The sequence below is a fragment of the Caloenas nicobarica genome, chromosome 4, assembly GCF_036013445.1.
Source record: "Caloenas nicobarica isolate bCalNic1 chromosome 4, bCalNic1.hap1, whole genome shotgun sequence".
Lineage (NCBI taxonomy): Eukaryota > Metazoa > Chordata > Aves > Columbiformes > Columbidae > Caloenas > Caloenas nicobarica.
In genome coordinates, this window is record NC_088248.1 from 77,719,590 (window position 1) to 77,737,404 (window position 17,815).

The 17,815-nt window shown below is 45.0% G+C and overlaps 1 protein-coding gene across 1 annotated transcript in view; it reads left to right on the forward strand.

Moving 5' to 3' along the window:
• Window positions 1-17,815, forward strand: part of SFXN5 (sideroflexin 5) — a 98,435-nt gene that overhangs the window by 16,073 nt on the left and 64,547 nt on the right. Inside the window, 1 exon segment of the mRNA XM_065633851.1 lies at window positions 3,834-3,911. Coding sequence (XP_065489923.1) covers window positions 3,834-3,911 — 78 coding nt within the window.

Below are 17,815 nucleotides of genomic sequence, written 5' to 3' on the forward strand. Positions count from 1 at the left end.
CTTAATATGATGTTTTTAAACAGCCATGTGGCCCATAGGCCAAGGAGCTCTCAAGAACATCTTCAAGAAGCTCAAGTCCTGTTGTGATCTTATATGATTATTCTTCTCCACAGGTTGGAAATGCCTGAAACAGCCTCAAAATCCTGTTTGTTTCTCATGGCTGCGATGCTTCATAGTGTTCCAGGGATCGAGCAACATTCTTATCTGGTTAAGAGTTAGGTTATGGTTGGACTTTATGATCTTGAGGGTCTCCTCCATCCAAAATGGTTCTATGATTCTATGATTCTCATAGTTGATCAGCTACAGAGCCCCAAGGGTCTTGCAGAACTTTGAGCCTGCCCAGAAGAGCGTGGCCACACGTCCGTGCCATGGGATTTCATCCCATGTGCCCATTTCTCAAGGTCAACTTATCTTCTATGTGAGATCATCATCCCAAGTCATAACTCTTCCTTTTTGTCCAGTGTCAGGAAGACTTGACAGAAGTAATAAGGACTTATTTCTCTGTCTGGGATATTGGTTAGACATGGAAAAGTTTGACCAGTGACCGGCCTTATCCGTTGAAGTATTCAGGACGTACTTATGCTCCTAAAGAACACAAGCTCCTTCCAGGAAAGAACTCGCATATTCACTCTATTACTTGCGTATTATTTTTTATCAAGATAAGTTTAAATCTCAAGACGGATTTAGCGTACGTATGCATAAGGGAGCTAAGAATTAAGATACGCATTTTTGTTGCTATAAACAACTACTCTGTTGTGTCTTCTTGGATGATGAAAGTTTGCTTAGGGAAGACATCATTTTTCTGCCGGCCACCTTTTGCATTTCCCTCTGCTTGTAACCACTCTTGGAGAAGGTTTGAGGTTGGTGGATGCTTTTTCTGAACCAGTAATTAGAGCTTTTCTGTATTAAGTCATTCTCTGATTTTGGGGGTGAGATGTAGTGTTTCCACAAACAGCTTTTTAGGAGAAATGGGCCATTTCCTAACCTTGAACACACTCAATCATCTTTCGTCTTTGATATTCCGTGTGAAATCTGTAAAAACTGATGAATATAGTTTTCTGAGCTCCTGATTCCCCAATAAAATGGGAATAGAGGAACAAAAGAAAGTGCTGGCACCTAGCACTAAAATATGGTCCAGTTTGGGCCTTGACCATTTTTCTTTGAGATGCATCAACTCTCAACATCACCTGGTCTCCTTCAGGATGGGGAATGAACGTGCCAGCAGCTGAGGGTGATGCCAGAATCTGTGAGTGGATCTAAATCTCATTTGGTAAGAGAAATCCCGAGCAGCTCTGGAAGTTTGGGGAGGTTTGAGAAGAACGATCGGCAGCTCTTTCCACAGGGGGACATCAGGCCTGGAGCACAGGGCACAGGGTATGTCAACAAGGGAGCCAATTTCAGAACAACACCCCCAGAAATAGGGCGGAAAACGGAAAATTTATCATTTTTTTTCATGTGCGTCGTGACACAGGGTTGTGAACTTGAGGCTGGTGGCACTGACCTTGGCACTGGCACCCAACACAAGCACACATTTTGCTAAGAATATATAGTATTTTTGCAGAGTTTGTTCCTATCGGATGCTAAGCCACATTTGGCATCTTCACAGGCTCTCCACTTCCAATGAGTAGCTGCTAATGAATGCAAGAATATTTAAGATATTAATATATTTTATATATAAAATAAGTAAAGATATATAAAATACTAGGGCTGGAGATAATGTGGCACTGATGGTGTGAGCTCAGCCAGCGTAAAAATGGTCATGGATCTGACCCCAACCCGCTCGCTCTGCGAAGTGAAGGAATCACCGCGATTCCATATGTCCCGTGTGTCGAATGTTTCAAGGACAATAGTCATTCATTAATTGCCGCTTTTGGGTTGGCGTAACTGCTGGCGCTTCCAAGGAAACAACAAAATACTCTTTGATGTTGGCATGAAAGGGAGAAAAGTATTTTCCCCGCCGCCGATCCCGTGGATGCGAGCGGGTAATGAGCTGGGGACACTCGTCTTGTTTACGGGAGGGTTGTGAGAGCCGAGCTTGCACCGACTGATGCAATTACACTAAACCCACGGGGCTTTAGGTCAGCCACCGTCACACTACGTGATGTTTTAGACCAAATATTCTGTATTTCCGAAATGTCCTCCGGCGCTAATATTAGAAAAAGCTGCCAAAACAACCGAGCTGGTGCAGAAATGTCGAAGCGATGTTACTCATCTGGATGACAGGGAACCTGCCAGGAGGCTTTTGAAAAGGTTCAGCTGAGTGATTTGTTTGGCTTCAAATATTTGGGAGCCATTACTGGGCGATCTGGTGCTTTCTGCAGGCTTGGATAAGCAGATTTAACCCCATCAAAGCCTCTTTTTGTGCCCTGACCTCTTCCTCTTTAGCTTGGACTAATCAATGAATCTTTCTCCCTGTACAGTTCTGCCCTATGGGGTTTTTAATTTCAATAAATATATTACGTAGAGTATATATATACACTATATGCTATAGTGTATGTATATATACACACAATATATATATTTTCTTGAAATTATTATATAGTTAGTTCTTTAAAGTATTATATGTATACATAAACTTTGCTTCAACTGCAGAACACTTTTCAATATTTCTATATATATGAATAACTGTTCTGGGAGTAAACTGATGATTCTGACAGGCTGGTAGCACGGATTAATGCTCTCGTGATCCCTTGAACACATGAAAAGTAGTTATTCTTCTATTTTATCACAATGTGAAGCAGGTCTTTATTTAGCCATGCAAGTATTTGAATTGCTACTGATAGTCAGGTTCTAACTTTAACTGCACTGAGGACTGACTTTGGTATTTTTAAGAGAACACAACTGGTTGCGAAAACCCCGTCTGAATGTGGGTGTAAAAAAGCAGCACAGGTCGGTGGTTCAGTGTAACAACACTCCAAGATCTATATGTAGAATCACGGAATCATTTTGGTTGGAAAAGCCCTTCAAGATCATCGAGTCCAACTCTTAACCCAACCCTGGCACTGCCCCATGTCCCTGAGAACCTCATCTCCGCGACAGAATCATTTGAAATACGAAAATGACGTGGTATTTCAGATAAGTTATCTCAACCTGAACATCAACGCGGGGTTTCCACGTGGTGCCATCACGTTGCCTCGTGCGCCCGTCAACACGGGATGCGCTGGAGCTGCTCTTCATTATGTGGCTGTGCTGAGATGGGGTGAAACCTGCTGCCTTGTAACATACCCACTTTTTAGTGGGTACCAAGTTCCTTGTAGTGATGTTTAATATGCGCAGGCTTCTACCGTACTCAGCGATACCTCCCCAGTACATGTACTGGGAGAGGACACGGGAGCAAAGTTGGGTCTTCAATCCAAGTGGTTTCCTTGTAGACATCATTGGGAGATACTAACCTGAGAGCTGGCATGGGGTGACACCAGTGTCTTAGGTGGACATTCCACATTGCACCTGAGTATATCCATTAATAAATCCACATTGCACCTGAATAAATCCATTAATATATCTATTTTGTCTTTAATGACTCATTCATCTCCAAGATTTATCAGATCTCTGGTATCACACTGAAGACTCGCAAGTTTTTTATGATGTCTTCTATAGATGAGGGGAAGTTTTTTTTTTTGTATTTTCTCTTTTGTTTTTTCCTCTATACCACTTTTGTAGTTAGATACAAGACTGGGCAACCAGCAAAACAAGTATCCATGCATCCTATTTTTTTTATATCATATGAGTAAGAGGACCCATCATAGGGCTTGCATGAAAAGGTACAATTCTATGATTTAAATTCATTGCCTTCAGTAAAACAATTGAGTTTCAGACCGTTTTTTTATTTGCAGAGCCGTCTGAAGGAAGCTGTGCAGCTCTTGGAGGATTACAAACATGGGACTTTACCCCCAGGAGTCACCAACAAAGAGGTAAGAGGAAAAAACCAACTTTGGTTAAATTTCTACGTCTTCCCGCAATCTAAAGGAGGGAGGTTGAGGTCGCGTTTTAGTCTTTTTTTGGTATCTCTATGGGTAAAATCATGCACCGGCTCTGTTCAGTTGGTCGTTGACTTCTGCAATGTTGCTGCTGGTCCCTTGCGACTCAACTGACGGGGTGTTAAAGTGAATTTGGGTTGTTCTGAAGTTTCCACGTTACAAATGTTGCTGAGCAGAAGCAATAACAAGGAGCTTGCAATACAAACATACACCTTTTTTATTTAATATAAGTAGAAAGTTTGCGGTTTCTGACTTGCAAAGTTATTGACGACCTTTGGCCAACGCTATTTCTTCCCTTTCCATTGCGAAATGTGCTTATACAATTAAAATAATAAGTAATTTTATTTTTTTAGCTGAAGGAAACCTTTCTGTCAGTCCTTCCTTGTACCAGCAGCTGTGATGCATCAACCTCCTCTCCTACTGTCTTCCTTTTGGTTATAATAATAGCCATTTTTCCACTGAAATCAGTGCTATTTGGGGTGCATATAACCCCTCGTATGTCCTTGTGTTGTAGTTGATACCATCAGTAACGGTACTTTTTGTTGGGTGACGCTTCTGCTGTTGGGATGGAAGATGAAGGAGGTTGTGGAAACCCCGTTGATGGGAAGGTCTTAGCGGCGTTTGGGCAGTTGCTGAGAAAAGGGTCATTTTTGGTCAAATCACTTCTGCTTTGGGATGGGCTGGGTGATCTCTCTGAGCCCCCGTCAGTCCTGTTTGCTGGACTTTTCTCTGATATTTGTCTATATGAACGCAGAAAACTTGTGGAAGCAGACATGAGTACTGCTGCTCTTTGAGGGGCTAAGCTGCTTTTTGAGCCTTTTACCTCCAAATCAGTCACATGAAACAAAAATCAGCATTTTTTTCCCGGTGGGTTTTATCTGCAACTCTTTTCCTTATCTGTCCATGTACGGACACCTGACCACAACACCGACACAGGCTTTTTTGTGGTGCGTGTTTGTGCGTCTAGCACAAAACCCTTCAGCCCTATATAATTAAATGTAATATAAACCCCAGCATTAATTGATGGGCAGACGTGTTTTAGGAGTTATAAGAAGCAGCCGTGCTAAATGTCCTCCCAACTAAGTGGTAATGGAAAGGGTAGTGTGCTCGTCTCCCACACCCTGTAAGTCAAATAACTCCTTTATTTCCTTCTTCCCGTTCACCTGCGATAGTTTATCCTCATGAGAGAAAAGTATAGCAGGTAAATGAGGAAAACTGAGATTTGCACTCGCTTTCGAAAGCGGCCACTTGTGCGGTAGGTGCTGTGTTGGGACCAAAAAGAAACGAGAAATATCCCCTCCCTGCATGATGTACAATATGAGGCATCGCTCTCCTGGCCTTTCCATGTCACTGTATTATTCTTTCAACCTTAATCTGATGGGAATTAAAAAGAAGCCGGGGTTGAGGAAAGGAGAAAAGCAAAGGGTGATGCAGCAGCAAATGACTCAGTTCCCGTCTGCCTTCGGGCAGATGAAATGCAAGTCATCCGCCGTGGCAAACCACGCAGACTTTTGACCTACATTTGGGGTTTTATGTAGTGACAAACCTCGGAAATACCCAGGGCTCGCTCAGAATTGCGTTGAGAGAGAGCAAACCAAAGTAGTGCGTTTTTCTCGTTTCCCTCAGTCATGACGGCACATGCAGGAGGAGAACCTTGTTCTGCAGGTTGCAGAGCTTTAAATATAAAGAAAGGTATAAAGAAAGGTACAAAGAAAGGTATAAAGAAAGGTGTGGGGTGGAGGAGGAGAGAAAAAACGATGCCAAAAATGCCTTTCCTAGAGAAATGTTGGTACACTGGTGTAAAAAATAATATTTTTGGTAGCAAAATCTTGACACGCTTCGCTTTGATCGTGGTGTTGGTTATTTCAGAGGGGTTTATGTAGTTTTGCTGACTGTAAGATGAAGTAGCTCTCCCAGGAGGAGCCTGGGGTGGAATTGCAGCATGTGCTTGTTATTTAACTGTGCTTTGCTGCATTAATTAAACCAAGCCAAAGTACAGGGAGAGGTGAATAAGCCCTGGGTAGATCCCACCAAGGCTGTGGGACTGGAATGTTCACCCAGGATACTGCGACCCCTCCAAAAAGGGTAAAGACAGAATTGTAAATCATCCATTCTGTGATTCTACCTGTACGAAAATGGGCTTTCATTAAATGCCAGATACGTACAGCTGTGTCTCGTTAATGACTGGTGCGTTTGCAGAACACACGATGTGCTGGTTGGTTGCGTCAGGGGAAAGGAAACATCTCGCTTGCCTAGAAACCACCTCACATTTTCTATTAGTGAATTAAAGATGCTTGGACAATACATTTTGGGTTTCCTCAAGCTATGTTTTACCATTTTGATGGCTGCAAGGTGGGCTCTGGCTACGAGGCATTAACAATTAGCGGTTGTTCTAGTGCTAATTCAGGAAAGGGTTTGGATGGTGAGGTGCCCACTTGATGCTGGAATGAAGAAAGAGCCCTCTGATGTTTTACGCGGCTGATAACTGAGTGTCACACACACCTCTCGATGCACTGATGGCAGAAGACCAGCACATGAGAGGTAATTTGATTTTTTGACTGATTTTTATTGTTTTAACCCGTCTCGGGTTCTCTGTGGGCAACAAGTGTATGCTGGAGTAAGGACTTGTCTCATCGGTTGTGGTAACGTAATTGTATCCAAGAGAGACTAATTCATTATTATTACTCATCAGAAAGGCTGGGTAGAACTTCATGTGATGCTCAAGAGAGAAGCGCTCAACTTTGTCTTCTTTGCTGAAGAGCTGATTCAGGTTGGGTTGCTCGAGCCCCTTAGAGATAGAATCATAGAATAGTATCATTTTGGTTGGGAAAGCCCCTCAAGATCATCAAGTCCAACCGTTCCCCCAGCCCTGGCACTGCCCCATGTCCTGAGAACCTCATGTCCGTCTGTCCAACCCCTCCAGGGATGGTGACTCCAGCACTGCCCTGGGCAGCCTGTTCCAATGCCCCACAGCCCTTGGGGGAAGAAATTGTTCCCCAGATCCAACCTCAACCTCCCCTGGCGCAACTTGAGGCCGTTTCCTCTGGTCCTGGCGCTTGTTCCTGGGGAGCAGACACCAACCAAGACGCAATTGCTGCCCTTGTAACCTGGACTGGGTATGGCACGTGCATAGAAGAGATTCCTGGATGGTCTTCTAGGCTTTATAATCAGAATTAAAATCATGATCACCTTAGAAGCCTTTAAAAATAGCAGCTTGGGCAGAGTTTTAATGCATCGGCTTTCTAAGAACCCCCAAATATCGTCTTTGAGATCAAGAAGACAAGTTGTTTTGACAGAGTTGTGTCACTAATCTCCTGACTGATCCACTTTTGTGGTGCGGCATGTTTGACAGTGTTCAAATTCCTTTTTTTTTTCCTCATTCAGAAATTCGTGGTTCTCATGAGGGATGGCAGGCAGTAGCTGAAAGCATAACAACAGCTCAGCATAATCTGTATTGCTTGCTGAAATGGTTTCACCACATGAAAAATGGAAAATTTAAAAGCCTAAAGCTATGAAACGTCAAGTATCTCCTCCACACTTATCTTCTTGACAGGGTTCTTGCAGAATGAGTCTTTCTCTTCTGCATGTTCAGAGCAGATTTTTCAAAATGAGCTGAAATGGAACAATGATGGACTATGTAAAGAAGAAAAAAACCCTAAAGAGGCATCATCTTCTAAAGAAAAAAATCTCTGAAGAGCCATAATCGTACTTTGTTCCAGTTCCGCATGACCATCTCCAAGCCGATTTCCAGAATAAATGTGGCTTCGCTCCAGTTATGGGATGGTTCTTGGACACCAGCACTGCCAACACCTACATCTCTTCCTCTTTCAGGTCTCTCACACTCATCCAGCAGCTCCTGCACTTGCTCTTGAACTGGAGTGATTTCACTGCTCGGGAAAATGACAATTAACTCAAGGTGGTAAAAACCTATTTCTTGGGCGTCATTAGCAAAAATGAAGAATTGATCTCTCAACTGTCGATAGCTGCTAGCCTGCTGATAGCTTTTTATTGAGGGAAACGAGAGGGGTTTTTCCTACATTAGAAAAAATGTTTTAAAAACATGATTCTTATCATGGGTGTATCAATTATGTGCTCGGCAAAACAGAGGACAAATAGCTGCTTGATAAGTATTTATTCAGTGCTATGTATTTGAGCAAGAAAATGTGTTCCAAACTCAACTTCTTTGGCTTCGCTTATTTACTCAAATTTTTCTTCGCATGTTTGAGAGGCAGACGTGGTTTTCATTGGATATGAAGATGTCATTTTTATTAGATATGAAGTTGACTGGCTCGAATTCCACTTATTAAAACCCCACCAACCAAAACCATTCTGTATGGTGGAAATACCCTACACTGTAATTAAGCTCTCTTTCTGACTGCCTTTTAGAATTTCATAATTTTTCTCAAAATAACAAGATATTCTTGGTAGTGTGACCATTTGGGGTGTATTTCTGGTGGCTTGGTTGTTAGGGTTGGATATTTTATAACGTGCTTGGAGAACAAATGCTCTGAAGGCTTTGGGGAGGTTTGGTCTCCTGGTGAGGGATCTGGGCTGGTTGCGTTGGGTAATTGAACTCCAGAAGTGTTTGTTGGAAGAAACGGCCGTTTCTTACAATGGCTTAGACGTACAAAATTTTGCCGTGAAAACTTAAAGAGAAGGGGTGGGTTTAGCAAAGTTCCTGTTGCTCGGTTCTGTTTGGTGACCTCGTCCATCCGTGTCCGTCACTGGAGGGTAAGTGCGTTTGAAGTGCTCGTGTGTCATCTGATGGCGCGTGTCCCCTTGTGTCTCCCCATCCCAGAGGAAGCCGGAAACCAGCAGGATCCTTAAAAAGGGAGAAAAAAGGAAATGCTTAGGATTTGTGTTGATGGCAGAAACCGGTTCAGTTGTCATTTATGTCCCGTCTTTTCCAGCTCCGTAGCTACTTGACCGTCCCCTGTGCTGGGCACTGTGGAGGCCCAATCTTGAATCCTGGGGGCAGTTTTGGGCCCCTCATGCCAAGAAAGGCCTTGAGGGGCTGGAGCGAGTTGAGAGAAGGGAACGGAGCTGGTGAGGGGCTGGAGCACAAGTGTGATGGGAGCGGCTGAGGGAGCTGGGGGTTCAGCTGGAGAACAGGAGCTGAGGGGAGACCTTCTGATCTCTGACCTGCCTGAAAGGAGCTTGGAGCCAGGGGGGGTCGGGCTCTGCTCCCCAGGAACAAGCGCCAGGACCAGAGGAAACGGCCTCAAGTTGCGTCAGGGGAGGTTGAGGTTGGATCTGGGGAGCAATTTCTTCCCCAAAGGGCTGTGGGGCATTGGAACAGGCTGCCCAGGGCAGTGCTGGAGTCACCATCCCTGGAGGGGTTGGACAGACGGAGATGAGGTTCTCAGGGACGTGGGGCAGTGGTGGATTTGGCAGTGTTTGGTTAACAGTTGGACTCAATGATCTTGAGGGTCTTTTCCAACCAAAATCATGCTATGATTCTACTGTTGTATTATTGCCCTCCTAGGAGGATTCCTTCCTCTTGTTCATCTACTCTTTGCACTTTATGCTCCTCACTCAAGTGCGCTCTCATTATATTTAAGCCACCTCTTTATCTTGCACCCCTTACCGTTTTTACTGATGGTTTCCACCGGCGGCTCCCAGGCTTGGCAGAATCCGGCCCTTCGCACGAAGCTCCGGTGGTTGGTGCGATCGGCGAGTGGGCAGGTGAAAATGAGACACGCGGGTGCACTGGGAGCCAATTTGCAGCAGAAGGTATAGACTGTAATGTATCCAATTCTAAACAGGGCAGGCAATTCCCCAAACTGCCTCCTGGAGGGAATCTCCGCTGGAGGAAAAAGGTTTCATTTGGAGGGAATACTTCTATAAAAACAGGGGTGGCAAAATATCAGCCTGATAAATAAGGGTGACGAGCCGGCTTGCTTAAAAACAGATGTTTTCTTGGGACCGTTGACGCTGAGGTTTAGCCTTAAACCCAACCGCAGGGCATAATGATGTGGCTTTTGTCCTTTATCCTCAGGCTTCTTTCCCTAATTCTGCAGTGTTGCATCTGTGTCCTGTGTGTGTGTGTGAGTCCCTTTCCCAACCTGCCCAACAGACCAGCACAGATTGGAGGAACAGATTGACGCTGGCATGTCAGCAGTGGTAAAAGTTAAAGAGAAGCGGCACTCGGCGGCTATCAGACACAGAGAGATGGAAATCGCTCCCGTTTTACAACACAGCTGCTTTTTTACTGGGATTTTTGTGCTCAGCGCTGCAGAAAAGCTCTTTGAAAGGCTGATGAACGTTGGATGTTGGTTGTTCAGGCACCAAAGATCTGCCTTGGAAGGACTGTAGTAAGGTATTAGCGTTTTGGAGATTTAATTATGAACTTCAAACTGCTCTTATCTGCCAGCTTTTCCCCCAAAAAGCCTTATATTTCTATTTTCTTAGCTAGGATTCCCTGCAGTAATTCCATGCTTGAACTACATGGCTTGCATGCTCAGCAAAACAGGTCCTTTCCATTGTGCGCTGAACCATTTTTGCCTTTGAAACTGGGGTAGAAATCGCTGCTGTCAGCCTAATATCATTTGCTTATCAGCTTAGTAATGCTGCAAATATTGAGGAGCTGCAGCCCAGGCTGATATTTGGACCAATATTCAATATTTGGAGCGATATCAAGCTGATGAGCAAGTTAGGACCAGAGTCCTGCTTTGCCCCTTTTGTAGATTCACACCACTCTGTCCTAAAAACTTTGTGTCTACATGAGAAGTAGAATTCACTCTGAGAAATATGTGATGAAGGGTCATTGTCCTCGTCTTCCTCCCCTCTGTCCCTTCGGTCCTGGTCTCTGGCTCATAACCCGGCTTCTCCCCGTGGTCCTGCCAGCAGAGAGAGGTAAAGAGCCACCGAACAGCAGGAGCGTCTGAACAAGGACTCTCACGAGTGAGTGATGCTTTTTTCTGTGCAAGGTTTTTATTTTTGAATGCCAATAAGAGGTTTAAAAACCCGGATAATTAACTAAACGCCCCGTACATACATGGCCGTTAGTCTTGTTCGTCCTTAAACGCGCACCCACAATAAAGATGGTACCTATTAAATGTATCACTCCTTGAACTTTGGATGTGAACTGGTGCAAATTTGTTCCATGCCCGGAACATTGGAAGGGAAAGTGTGATGCCATGGCAGCGTGAGCAGCTCGGAGCTGCCACGGCTCTGCCTCCTCTCCTCCCGGCCATGTGTTCCCACCTCCTTGCTGGCTCCTACTGGCACAGCTGGTTCAGAGAACTGATCTTAATATAATACAAGCTACAACTCCCTTCCCCCACTCCCAAAATGCTTTGGTTTTTTTGGACTTGAGCAGCAATCTGTCTTTTCTTTTGGCCGCTCTCTGTTGCCTGTCCGACGCCGGGGATGAGCGAACACCTGAGATGGGGAGGGATGGTGGGACCATAAACGTCAAGCAGCTTGAGCTGCTGCAGATAAGCCAGTGATGGAGGTAGGAAAGGAATCCAAGTCTCTTAAGACCAAGACTAAACACCTCGAGCTGTGGATCACTTGCTGACTAAAATCCTTGCAGCTCTGAGACACCAGGTATTTAGATTTTTGATCCATCTGGATCTTTGCTATAGGATCAGAGAGTAATTCAGGTTGGAAGAGACCTCAGGAGGTCATTTAGTCCAACACAGGTCCCTAGATTTACTATTGGAAATCTGTCCATTTAACTGCATGTTTACTTACAGATGCATGTATATCTATTTGTTAGAAATCAAGATAGCAATGAGATATCTCTATTACCCGATTTTATACCCTTAGAAGCTCCACCCTGAAAGCTTCCCCTCTTCTGCACAAGGAGGAAGAATAAAAATAATAAGAAAAAACAAATAGAACAATTAACAATGAATGGAAATTGAAGCGTAGTGAGAGGGTAAAAAAGAAAATGCAGCTTTTTGAGCCTGTCCCTTGGAGACAGACACTTGCTATTCTCCAGCCAGCCCCTTCCTGCGCGCGTTGGCGGAGCACGAACCGCCGTGTGTCACTTGTGACTTCTCACTCCTCAGCCTTTCCAAATGTGGTTTTTTGGCAACTCGCTGTTTTGAAACTGTTTCATTTCTTCCCCATTAGTATCAGTGAAGTGCAAAGAGGCTCACCAGCTTAATGGGCATGTATTTATTACTGTGTTCTGCCTTCAATCATGTTAGCAGCGGGAAGAGCTGCTCACGCTGTCCCAGACACAGCAGAGAACAATGAATCTATCAGAGTCTAAACAGCATCCCTTTTGGAGAATAATAGCTTTTCTTAACAGTGTTGATGAAGAGCGAAGAGGTCCATTTGCAGTAAACTGTATTTTTTTTTTCCCCCCTCCGGTCTCTTGCAGGATACGATAAAACGTAGATAAAACGTAGATCTGTCGGTTGTCCTGCTGCTTCCTTTTCCTGGCCAGAAAGTGGCCTGTTTGCTGGTCCAAGGGCTGAGCTTGAGCCTTCTCTCTTCTGTAATCGAAATGTTCCTTGTGACGCTGAGATGGGTCAAACATTTTAGGTATCGTTTCCAGACTATCAGAGGAAAAAAGGCGCCCAGGGAGCTTGGGCAGTAGGTTAATGCACCTTAAATAAACCACACTAAATGCTACTCTGGTTGCTCTTACTCTGTTACAAACCCACTTCGCTTCATCTCATCATTTGAGGATTAAGAGAGTTTATCTGAATTCACGCCTAGATTACAAATCAGATTACATTTGCAAGATCCGTGTGGCTAAAATAAGCTGAAACAAATCTGATCTCGAGCAACCTAGTTGGATTAGCAAGGCTGGTTTCCAAAGTTGGACTTTAAACCATGTGATGGCAAAGTCCTTCTCCAGCCCTGGTGCAAGTCATGGTTTTCTGTGAGTGCTTCTTACTCTGCTCAAGTTTTTCCAGTAGAATGCTGGGAGGATTAATTAGTTAATGTTTATTGGGTGCCGCGAAGCTGCAAAGTGTTCTTTAAGTGCTATATTTTTTTATCAGTTGGGACTTGATTCTGTTTCCACCTACACTTGGGGTTGCATCTGTGTAAATCTGTGGAATTGCTCGTGGTTTCCAGTCTCTTGGGCTATCTCAGCCCATGCTCTGCAACATCTGGATTTCTCTGAAGGTTTTATGGTCCTGCAGATGGGCAGCCGCTCCTGACACTGTGACTCAACGATGCTTAAGATGGGGCAGGAGTTTTCCATTGGCATCCGAGAGGAGCGGTGGCTTCTGGTGCTTCTCTGACTTATTTCAGTGCCAGGTGCAGGGCAGAAAATGTATAGGTATCCTTTGTGATTTATCCCATATATTGGGTCGTTTGAGCTTTATCTCCTTAAAGCTCAAACCTTTTTAATGTAAAGATTATTAGGAGCAGGGCTGAAAAAGGTGCATTGGTGAGATTTCCTACTGAGGAGCAAGTGTAGGCAGTGGTTTCTGTTGGAATCACAGAATCATTTTGGTTGGAAAAGACCCTCCGGATCATCAAGTTCAACCATAACTCACCCCTGGCACTGCCCCATGTCCTGAGAACATCTCTGGGTCTGTCCAACCCCTCCAGGGATGGTGACTCCACCACTGCCCTGGGCAGCCTGTTCCAATGTTATCCTCTTTTCCATGTCCATTAGTAAAGCCAGGCATCAGATTAAATATCTCTTAGCAGGTAGATTTAGGCACATGAGCCAGGCTTACAGACATTCAGGTGACATTAAATGTGGGACCAAAAGCTCTGGGATTCCACCACTGTAAATCTGTAAATCTTGCTCAATGCATTCAGCTCGTGGTGTGCGTTTGTCTCTGTGCTAAATATCACTTTTCAAGAAGTGGGATTTTGGGACATAAGCTGGAGAGAAGTGGGAGAAAGCCACGCGAAGCATGAGTGATCGCACTCCTGGGGGAGAGTGAAGCAGAACGCGTTGTAGCTCTGTCGGGTTGCACCCAACTGCCTCGTGCTTGGCTCTGGTGTTTAGTTTTAGTGAAATATTAAAAATAGATTTCTTATGTCTTTCCGTGTCACCTGCTGAGAGGTTCTGGGGATGCTGCCCGGAGTGGACTGACCACCATAAATGCATTTAATCACTAGGAAGGCAGTAGGGAAAAATGCGGTGCTGGAAGAGAGGGTGATGTGTTGGAGAGTGTGATGCTGTGGGCACCTGAGAGATCTTATTAATGTTTTGGGGATCTTATTTATGCTTATAAATATCTCCGGGGTGGGCGTCAAGAGGATGGACCAGACTCTGTTCAGTGGTGCCCAACGACAGGATGAGGGGCAATGGGCACAGACTGAAGCACAGGAGGTTCCATCTGAATATGAGGAGAAACTTCTTTGCTGGGAGGTGCCAGAGCCTGGACCAGGCTGCCCAGAGCAGGTGTGGAGTCTCCTCCTCTGGAGACATTCAAACCCGCCTGGACACGACCCTGTGTGATCTGCTCTGGTGACCCTGCGTTAGCAGTGGGGTTGGACTGGATGATCTCCAGAGGTCCCTTCAACCCAACCAGGCTGGGATTCTGGGATCTTCATCCATAACCGTGTAAACTTAAAAACAATTAAAAAATCTCAGAAGCACAGTGAAATAAAAGTGAAATAATATCAATGAGAACCTCTTGTCTGGGATGGAGCTCCTATTTCAGCAAGTGGTTCTTCAGCAGTGAGGCCATGGGTGGGCATTCTTCTCCAGCTGCATTGCTGGAGACTTTACCTTCTCCCCAGGACTGTGAGGAGCGGTTTCAAATGGAAATGTCCTGGCAAAAGGGATTGTGCGGGTTTTCCAGTAGTTTAACCTTATAATGAAGATTAATATGAGCTAACCTTGCTGACAAGGTGTGCTGGAGCTGCTGAGTGCTTCTGGTTCCAGCTGGTGGCCCTGGGGAAGGACCAGATCTGCTCAGCTCCGTCTGTGGAAGATCTGTTTGGAACAGGCGTAGTGCTTAAATCTGGGATTCCTGAATGTTCTGACATAAAATCTTCAACTTTCATCAAATTCCCCCTGGAATCCAAAGAAGCCGTATCTTTGCAAGCCGTGCTGAGGTTGGAACGAGCTGCAGGTGCTTGATGCTTTGGGATGTTTTTACATCTTGAGCCAAACCCAATTTGAGCCAGAACTAATCGTGTAGGTCTCATCTTAAAGTCAAAGGAGAGAAGCAAACACAGCTGGAGTGCAGGTTGGGAAGATTCTGTGAGTTAAATTCCCTATTTGCTGCCCACTGATATAAAAGAAATCCAGAGAATTTGCTGCAGGAAGTATTTATTATGTTGTAGACATGTTAGAGGGGATGAGTCCCACCTCCGGTGTCTTTCTCTGGCCATTTGACTCACAGTTAAGGGATCTAAAATGAAATTAAACCTCGTTCAGAGTCACCACCATCACTTGACACTGATGCGATGCCAGATCCCTGTTGCTGGGGATCAAGTGTTCCGCAGCGAATTTTCCAAGCACAAAAAGTTATGCTTTTTGAGTGAGGTTTTCTTTTTTTTCTTTTTTCCTCTGACTTTGTGTCATTTAAACAACTGGGATTATCGGAAAGCGCATCTAGGTTTGGAGGGTCTCCCTCCAAATGGCCACGCACATAGAATCATAGGATGGTTTGGGTTGGAAGGGACCTTAAAGATCCTCTAATCCAACCCCTGCGGTGGGCAGGGACACCTTCCACTGGACCAGGTTGCTCAAATGAAGAACTCGTAGAAATTTGACATGCTAGAAGTTCAAGTTTGCTTCGGAGCGATGCGTAATGCTTTCATCTCCTTGCCAGCCTTGGTTTTCAGGTAATGTATGTTCAGAATTGTTCTGTCTCCAATGGCAATGTAAATTTGCATCCCTTCTTCCTCAGAACAAGCTTTGCTGCATCGCACGTTCTGCTCCTGACACCCAATATTTGGAATTCAGTGTGGGACAGATAATCTGAGCTTTGCTTTAATAAACCTTGTGACTCCCAGAGTGTGATACTACTGGCAATTGCCACTGGGGTGCAAACTCCAGGCTGTTACCTTATTAAAATCAAGATTTCGTGGGTGCAGGTGGGGTCTCATGAAAAGGTGAGAACCTCCTTGATGGAGCAGGAAGGGGATGAGCAGATTTTGAGATGGAGCTCTGTCTTCACTTGGCTGGACAAATTAAATACATTAACTAAAAGTACTCATTCTTCTGAGGTTTTCCTCTTCGACCTTGTGTTTACCAGGAGAATTTTACAAACTGTTGTGAGTGACCTGCCTGAAAGGAGCTTGGAGCCAGTGGGGGTCGGGCTCTGCTCCCCAGGAACAAGCGCCAGGACCAGAGGAAACGGCCTCAAGTTGCGCCAGGGGAGGTTGAGGTTGGATGTGGGGACCAATTTCTTCCCCAAAGGGCTGTGGGGCATTGGAACAGGCTGCCCAGGGCAGTGCTGGAGTCACCATCCCTGGAGGGGTTGGACAGATGGAGATGAGGTTCTGAGGTTTAGCGGTGGACTTGGCATTGTTAGTTTAAGGACTTGATGATCCTAAAGGTCTTTTCCAACCAAAACAGTTCTGTAAAATCTCATCCATGAGTCCGGCATCCTGAAATGCTGGTGCTGGGAGCACCTGTGAACGGTCCTGGAGTCCATTCCTCCATGGCCATGAAGGACATCTCCATGAAGCAAAGCCTGATCTCTCCTGGTAGAAGGTTGCGATGGCCACAGGCTGGAGAAACTTGTCCATCCTTGCATGCTTAGGTTACTGGGCAGAGAGTGAAACATGGATATGGAACATGGAAGTGGTGGAGTCACCATTCCTGGAGGTGTTTAAAAGACGTATAGATGAGGTTCTCAGGAACATGGTTTAGTGCTAGAGTTAGGTTATGGTTGAACTTGATGATCTTAAGGGTCTTTTCCAAGCAAAATGATTCTACATGAACATTTCTCCAACCCTCCTGCCCTCTTGTCCTTCAAGCTTCTTTGGTGTAAACACATTTATGAGCAGATTTGGTTCTTGCACCCTAATTTAAATGGTGGCAAAACCCCTATTATGGAGCTTTGAGGCAATACTATACAGCAAGACTGCTGCAAAGGATTAAATGTATGAGATTAGATATTAGGAACAATTTCTGCCCTGGAGGGGTTGGACAGACGAAGATGAGGTTCTCAGGGACATGGGGCAGTGCCAGGGCTGGGTTATGGTTGGACTCAATGATCTTGAGGGGCTTTTCCAACTGAAATGAGTCTATGATTCTATGAAGATCATCTCTTCCAGGAGACCCACCCAGTATTGAGTAACTATATTTAGAGATCGTGGACCTAAACCAAACATAACTTGAGCACGAATCTGGAGTCATTCCACGTGCTCCGGTGAAGACGCTTCGGATCCACGCTCGTGTAAATGAGATCAAAATCCGGCTGTTTCTGGGGGATGGCCGGAGAGAGCGTGAATGAAATCCCCGGCAAAAATAGAGATTTGCTCTCCGAAACGAGCCCCCCAGCTGGCACGACTCGACAGAGAACCGGAGCTATTGAAAAACACTGCACACAGAAAATGAATTAGAGGAGGGAAAAAAAAAAAAGTGAAAATGAGCTGGCAGAATCTTGAGGTGACTCATCAGGTGCATCTTGTAAAGTCTCTTTCCGAGAAGTAATGAAATCGCATGTTCTAACAATATTTGCACTGCAGCGGGAAAATGCATAAATATTGGGATCAATTAATGAAATTAGATAATTTGACCAAAAAAGCCATAGTGCTGGCTCAGAAACCATCCCTCTTCCTTTTTGCTTGCAGTTGGAGAGGAAAATCCGGTGGGTTTGGTTTATATCTAAGATATACAAGACCTGGGCAGCCACGGGGTTACTGGGACGCTTTGGGACCTTCACCCCATGGAAGTTCTGGAGCTGCTGGGTCCCTCAGCTTCTGGTTTTTGACTGTAAAATGGGGAA